The sequence below is a fragment of the Formica exsecta genome, unplaced genomic scaffold (assembly GCF_003651465.1).
Source record: "Formica exsecta isolate Colony F162 unplaced genomic scaffold, ASM365146v1 scaffold26, whole genome shotgun sequence".
Lineage (NCBI taxonomy): Eukaryota > Metazoa > Arthropoda > Insecta > Hymenoptera > Formicidae > Formica > Formica exsecta.
Window position 1 is genome coordinate 2127210 of NW_021849866.1, and position 8439 is coordinate 2135648.

Here is an 8439-nt window from a genome sequence, read left to right on the forward strand (position 1 = left end):
AAAAGTATTTATGAGTTCGAAAAAAAAAAGAATTTTTATCATAATTTGAATAAATTTTTATCTAAATAATATTTTTAATTTTTAATTTTTAATTTAAATAATATTGTCAATTTTTAATTTTTATCTAATATTTTTAATTTAAATAATAAAAAATAAATTTGTGTAGAATAAGTTAATTGTATAGAATTTCCTGATATAATTCAAAAACAAAACATCTTCAGCAATATATATGTCCGGATCTTTTTCAATAGTTGGATGTAAAGAACTCAAAATTTATGAGGTCTGCTTTTTATCATAGGATACACGCGCGTACATTTATAGCACCTATAGGTAAACAATAATATTTATTGAAACCGTAAAACGGTTGATATTCTAAGTAATAAGAAATCATGCTTATATATGATGACACGTCTTTTTAATGTTCAATATAGAAATCTTATAAGATAAAAAAATCTAATAAATAATTTTATATTTTTGATAGAATAATAAAATTTTATCGAATAAATGTTTGACGTTTTTTCTTTATTATAGTACGCATTTGTATTTTCTTTCAATAGAGAGATGTGTTAAAAATAATAATTACGCATTTATTAAAATATTACGTATTTTACGATAACAAGTATCTCTTACAAATTGCAGGATGATATTTGACCTAGTTTGTGAATTTATATATACATACCAAAATATTTTTTTTATTTAATCTAAAGACAAATTGATTAATTTATAAATAAAACAAAATGTTGTTAAAAACAAATGTTGATAAAATCTAATAATACATAATTAATAATTATTAACAATCCCTTGGAAAAAAAGAGTTGTTAAATATTGAAAAATTCTCTCTCATTTTTTCTCTCTGATCTATACACAAATTATATCATTTTTGCTGAAAAAAATATAAAAGCGTTTATATATTTTGTTTTCAATGAGCAACTCTAGGTAACGTATATTACAATAATCTCGAATTGAGTTGGAAATTTATTGACACTCGCAAATTGCAATTGGATCTCGGATCCGTATCCTCTTTTATTTCGGAAAACGTTGAATGATAAAATGGAAAAAAGAATTAACGGTCGATCTATATCAACTTCCAATCAGATATGAAGCTGTGTGTGAGAAAGCAAGTATAAGAGGAGGAATTTATATTAGTGGCGCGAGGAATCCGGATGATGCGTGGTACTCAATCGCAATCGTCTTCTCGGCTTTATGTGCTCTCTTTAACAATGTATAATAAGATTCACAAAGATAAAAATTTAACTTTAAAACTATATACAATTCACGAAGATAACAATTTAACTTTAAAATTATTATACAATTATTATATATATAGCATGTATATTTTTCATTTAAAATATGAAAAGTCATAATTGGAAGAAACTGACTTTACTTATGTACATGTGTCTCTGGTATATACTTTTATCATTTTAGGAAAAATGTAAATTTTTTAAATAACTAATAAATGTATTTATCATAAATCCAAAATCGTGAAGATGTTATAAGTCTTAGGTAATTATGATGATGCATCAGATATTCGTTACTTTGCTTATTAATTTAACGATTATATAAAAAGAAAATGAGAGAATTGCAATTAAAGTAAATAGTGGAATAGCGCGGTTACTCTGTTATCTTATGCGTTAAAAAACGACGATTCGTACGTAGTAAAGTCCCTTTAATTAGTCATTTTACGCGTCCATTTGCATAGTGCAACGCAGATAATAAAAGTTTGCTGGCACGAGTAATCCGTAGTTCTTACAGGCACGATTTTAATTCCATAATAAAAAAGAAATCCAAAAAAATTCTATGATTAGGCGCAATTTTACGCGATAAACGCACGCGTTAAAGGTCAGCATAAACGTAAAGAATAGTCTCGCGAGAGCGATGAGAACTACTGGTGCGCACGCCGCTACGAGATCATAATTCATTGCGGTTGTATGTGCGCGGGACGTATTGTGAATACCTTAGATAGTTCACTTCATTTCATCTCCATCACTTTATCATTAAATATTACCGGACCTACGTCGCAAGAGCTGCTCGCTCGAGCAATCCACAGCGATTTCATTGTTCGCGTTCCGCAGCCTTTACACTCATCAACATTATTACGTAATGTGTATCTACATATACTGACAATTCCCATCTGGCGTTTGCGCACCGCGAGCAGTGAATTCGCACAAAAGCGGGAAATAATACGTAACTGTCAAGTATAAGTGTATATAAGATGTCTCGAGTCTACCGACCGAAAACACACTGCGATATAAACTAAGAGAAACAATAGTTGTTTCGTTTGTCAAAGTTTGCATATATTAATAATTATAGAATTATTTAATCTTGATTCGCCGTTAATCGCGCACTTGAATGTTGACATGGCTGAAAATTTTTTATCAAGCCGAAGATAATTAATGTTAAAAATTAAATATTGAGAAAAGTAATTCTCACCAAATTTTTTTTGTTAAGAACGGTTAGGTTTCAAGTTTATTAAATGATCTATGTCTCAAAGTAGAGTTTAATATGATCAGTTAAGTAGTGTGAGAAGCATATATAAGCAACAACATCCTATTATTGGAGAAAACTGTGAGAAGCTAACTTTACTTTAGTGGGTAACTTTAGTATGAGACTCCTATTTGCTAACCCTTTGTCTGACCCTATTTGCCAACCCCAATGTTCAATATTAGATAACTCGTTAATGAAATATCGAGTTAAACATTTACAACACTTACACCGTACCAACCGAATGAGAGAGATAGACTTCTAGTAATTTACCTTCACGAGATATAATCCATCACGAATCATTCATTACAAGGATATAATATACGTTCTTAACCTTGCTGTTCCGTTCAGATTTATTTCAAATTATATTCATTTTCAAATGCTATAATTCTACACTTTCTAACACATCATTAAATTCTATTTTATATTAATTTTTCCATTTTTAAATATATATTTACAAATTATAAAAGAGATAAGAAACGAAAATATATAGTATTAAACTAATGATAAAACATATGATCAATGATGAATTAAATTCAAAAGAATTAAAGAATAAATTTGAATCCAAACGTATTAAATATATATATGTGAATGTACAAGAAGCGAATACACTGGCAGAACACTAAATAAAAGTTTTAATTTATAATTTAAATAAACATTTTGTATTGATATATAAAATAATTAAAAGAACAAATACAATTAAATTAAATTACACCGACTCTTCATACCTGACATTGTGTCAAATAATTCTCAGAATAATCGTGTCAATTTCGTAGTATAGTTATATGAAGGGGTCCGTCTCGTTGACATTAAAACATACACACGTACGAATAAATGGCGTCTATATCGCAAAGATCCTAGCAATACGTATTACGGAATCCTCGCCCAATTTCGCGAGCAGGCACAGGGAAGCGGGTTTTCGGGGTGTCGTGTTTAGTGGCGATAAATTTCGGGGTTTGTACCTTAAGACGCGACCGACTACACACATTCACACGTGTGCCTGTACACATGCGGTCGCGCGACAGTGATGGTGCGGCTGTTACAACGGCATCGCGGGAGCAACGCGACACAAATTTTCCGTCGTGGCAGCTACAAGGACATATTTAAGGTGTCCTCCGCGCGTCCTCATAATCTCCCCAATTTCCATTAGCGCCGGGTAATCCTTGCCGAGAAACACGTTTTTCACCCTTTTAGCTTAGTCCGTATTATACTAATTCATTACGAATCGCGAAGTCTCTTATAATACAGAATACATTTCTCTTATTAAATGCAACGAAGAAATAGTTGAAAGAAGAATTCAAAAAAATAAAAGAAAAAAAGCTATTTTTTTTGCATATATTAAATTATATGAAAAAATAATTATTTGCTAATATATAATATTAACCTCTTATCTTAAAATATCTCATTTTTATTTTTAATACATGTCGTATGTCATCATATCGTGTATATGTATGTATAATTTGTTTCGATTTATTATATCGCAACTGCTCACGCTTTTAAAAATCTCACTAAAGCGAATCCCCAAAGACATTCATTTGTGAATACAACGCGACGTACAACAACAAGAACGTTGCTCAATTTCGTACACGACAGCGCGCGAGTTAACATAGCCGATGTGAACTGCGAACGAGCAAGATCTTGTACATAACTGGAATAATTGCATTACGAGTTTAACTGTTCTAACGAGAATAGCGCTAACGATTTCTCGTCAGAGTTTGCACGGCACTCCTCATTACGCGCGGCAAACGCGTTGTCTTTTTAAACAGCTTCCCGAAACGTCTCGGTTCTGCTCCTGTTTCTCTCTCTCTCTCTCTCTCTCTCTCTCTTTTTCTGAGAATCCGCATGAAAGCACGCAAAGCTGCTGCCGCACAAGACAAAGCGGAGTCAAGAAAGATGTCAGAATAGCGTTTCCGCGTTTTAATCCGCAATGCGCCGTGGGCTCGTTTCTTTGCGGACGTACGGATCAACAAAAGCGGCGTTTCACGCATTTACGGTGGCAAGCAAGAGAAAGAGAACGCGAGGAGAACGGCTACATTTCGTGGAGGTATTGCGGCGCTCCGCGAGATAAACGAGTCGAGAATAATATTCGCCGCCTTTACCGCTCGCACGATGGATTTTGCGGTAAATTCGTAAATGTTGCCTTTCACTCATCTGCCGAAAGAAAAAAAGAGCAAAATCAAGCGAACATTTTAATATGGCCAAAGATATTTTAATGGCTCTCTATAAATCAAAAACTCTACGTGCACTCAATACAATATAGAACCCCCGTTGTAATTAAAAGGACAAGAGTCATTAAATACAGTAATGCAATTATTGGAGAAAGAAATTGTAGAAAATAAATTGTGCAGAAAGCGCAAGTAGGATAAAGGCAGAATATTCGGACTCGGTTTAAGATTCATGAGAAAGATTTACAAGAACTAATTAAAAATATCGTTGGATATAAAAAAAATTATTAGAATAAAATTATTATTATTATTCTCTTATAATCGCATAAGTTTTAATCTTAAAATGATTAAATAGAGTCCTCGTTAATGTAACATAATTATTACAATAACTGTTTTTTCTCAAATTTTGTTAAAGTGCCTGTACTTCTTATAAAATTGCGAATATTTTTATGTTTTATAACGTGTCTATACTTTTATAAAAATGCGAGTATTATTTTATTATATAATATATTACAAGAATTAATTATCCTACTGTAATGTTTTCTAGATCGTTTGACTTCCAGTTTTACTTCCATGGAAATTTCGTAAATGCAAATTTGCGCAAAACGTTCAAAAAGTTTTCATTAGAAAAAAGGATCACGTCGTTATAACTTTTCGGCCGGTGGCGCATAACGTTCGTTACCATCGGTGTGTAGTTATATCGATGTCGATGGAAACCTGAATATTTTTGGCTCACGTCCAAATTTGCGATGAATTTGCAGAATTCCGATAGCAAATTGAAAGAATGCGGCCGCGTGTAAAGAGCGCGCGAAAAACTGCACGAGGAGAATCTCGACGAGGGCGTACCGCGTGCCGGATGAATTTCAGGACGAGTTCGATCGAGAGAGAGGGAGAGAGAAAGAGAGAGAAAAGTATAGCTCCCGATTCCTCTCAATTTAATATAACTGCTTTATGGGGACATTCAAAACGTATGACTTCATATACCGGGGATACGCGCGAGCAATTACAATCGCAATCGCGCTGCTCCAGTACCGCCACAAATTATTTTCGCTCTGGCGTATGAATCACGCCGACAACGCCCGCGCGATGCGCGCAATCACGTTAAAATAAAATTTCCGTCGCTGCCGCGTGTAATATACTGTACGAGCTAATTAGCGATAACCATAATACGCCGTTATATGCGCCGAATCGTAACCGTAGCCGCTTTTGTCCCGAAGTTAACAAAGTTAACATCGAAATATTATGCAGGCGCGAAAATCAACAATTATCAGTAGTTTATTGGTTTCAAATTTCAAATAATGATGCTGAATCGTAATATCAAATAAAGGGAAAGCAAAGCTTTTATAACTGCTACTATCATCGTGTCAAACTATCAAAAGGTACCATTAGCAAGTACTTTTATTATTTAACAAGAGAATTATTCATATCATTTATATAAAAAAATGCAAGGTTTTCGTAAAAAGTAAAATATTCCACGATTTGTAGGCATATACACACATAACGCTTAATAATATTGAAATATCGTGAAATAAAAATTGAGTTACAATTTCATTAAAATAAACTAAATCATGTGCATAAATTGTTTTAGTTGTGCAATTAATATACTTTTTATAACTTTTGCAACATTTATGCATCAATAGAAGAATAAAAGTATAATGTTTCCACTAAGTTTTGTGGAATGTCACAGGCAAATAATTTGAAGAAAAAACGCATGCATTATACGAAGGCGGTTCAATAATAAAAGTACAGGCATTAATCATACGTGATCTGTAGGCACAAACAATCTCGAAGTTACGTGTACATATTGTTACAAGGAGGAGAGGAGTAGTAGCCATGCAAACGTTGTTGTTTTCCGTCCACTTGTCGGAGTTTGATAAGAGAACGAAATGGTAGGATGGAAAATTGTTACAAGTTCTACACTGAGAAAAATAAGTTGTTGACTTGACTAAATTCGTCCAACTAATTACTATTTCTTTGTATTTCTTTAATTGAAATATTTAAGTATTTAAGTCAAATATACATCATGTTAGATTTAAGAATTTCAATTAAAGAAATACAAAGAAATAGTAATTAGTTGGACAAATTTAGTCAAATTAACAACTTTTTTTCTCAGTATAAGTGCGCGCAATTATCAGATTTTTGCAAGCAGAAGACGCGCGAATGAAAGTAAGATTCATTGTTAGATTAATAAATGTTTATGGCCAGAATGTTGCTACTTTTGAATTTATTGCATTCTTCTTTTCATCTTAAAACATTCGGGTCATAAACATTCAGTAATCTAATGATGAATCTCACTCTCATTCACACTTTCTGCTTGCAGAAATCTGATAATTGCATGCACCTCAAACTTTGAATAATTTTTAATCACACCGCCCATTTCATTTACTTGTCAAACTCTGATCAGTGGATGGAAGACACAACGCTTGTACAGCTACTACTCCTCTGCCCCATGTAACAATACATGCCCATGATGTCCAGATCATGTACAGATCATGTATAATCAATGCCTATACTTTTATTATTGGACCACCTATATAAAATTTAAAAAATCTATGTTATATAAGTTATACTCTGCAATTATTATAACATGATTTAATGATAAAATTACGTAAGGCACTCAACTACTATTATAAAGAAACGATGGAATATTACTTACCAAGCCGTAGATCTGCCACGATCTGCCATGATATACAATAGATCTGTGACAATGTAAATCAGCTGCAACATCCAAGAGAGCTTCTTCAAACAACCTCGTAGCATCTGTAAAAGGATATTAAAATATTTGAAAAAGCTGTACTACGCAGTATTATACAGTTAATATATATACACATATATATTATAAATTTTAGTAGCTTTAAAGTTATTTAGAAATTGCAATACAATTATTCGCTTAAAAAGCTAATCCTCAGGATTGCTTTTACATATATGCAAATCTGATTTTTACGTTCTCTCGTTCATTTGATGTTATTATTTCATTATCTATATATATATTCTAAAAAGAGAGCTAATGAAAAGCTAATAAAAAATGAGAGAATGAGAATTCTACTAAAACATACATTGTGCATTATCAAAAATTATCTTAATGCAATTACTAGAGAGCACTAAAATAGTATATATGATATCAACATAATAAGTAATCACTAATAAGACAATAATGAACAATAATGAAAATCATACACCATTATATGAAAAATATATGAGACAAACATAAAAATACTCACCAATTAAAGTCATTTTGCGCCTACTATTACTTTCTTTGTTCAGTCACACACAAATACATATTAATCCGAAATTAATTTCGATCGCGCGCGTTAATTAATCGTCATTTTCCACGACACTCCCGGTACATTATTTATCTGCGACACATTCCGAAAATGCAAATACACGATATCTTGCTCGTCAATATATTCGATACTTTCGACGCTCGTTTACACACGAATTCCGTTTTCGAGTAAAAGGTGCGGAAATGCGTAGAGATCGCGATTTTTGCCTCGAGTAAAAAGCACGAAAGTGCGTAGAAACCACGATCCCTCCCACGAGAACCACGATACTCCCGGTACATTATTTATCTACGACACATTCCGAAAATGCAGATACACGACATCTTGCTCGTCAATATATTCGACACTTTCGATCCTCGTTTACACACGAATTCCGTTTTCGAGTAAAAGGTGCGGAAATGCGTAAAGATCGCGACTTTGCCTCGAAAAAGCGCGAAAGTGCGTAGCAACCACGACTTCTGCCGCGAGAAAAGGCGCGAAATGCATAGCAACCGCGACCCCCCCCCCCCCCC

At 33.0% G+C, this 8439-nt stretch overlaps 2 protein-coding genes across 3 annotated transcripts in view; one reads left to right on the forward strand and one right to left on the reverse strand.

Moving 5' to 3' along the window:
* LOC115236842 overlaps nucleotides 1–8439 on the reverse strand; it is a 336098-nt gene that overhangs the window by 307779 nt on the left and 19880 nt on the right. For both annotated transcript variants that reach the window (XM_029809538.1, XM_029809539.1), the window contains exon 2: nucleotides 7303–7406. In XM_029809538.1, coding sequence (XP_029665398.1) covers nucleotides 7303–7406 — 104 coding nt within the window. The remainder of the gene's footprint in view (nucleotides 1–7302; nucleotides 7407–8439) is intronic.
* LOC115236841 (zwei Ig domain protein zig-8-like) overlaps nucleotides 1–8439 on the forward strand; it is a 308810-nt gene that overhangs the window by 136947 nt on the left and 163424 nt on the right. The gene's annotated exons all lie outside the window — the stretch shown is intronic.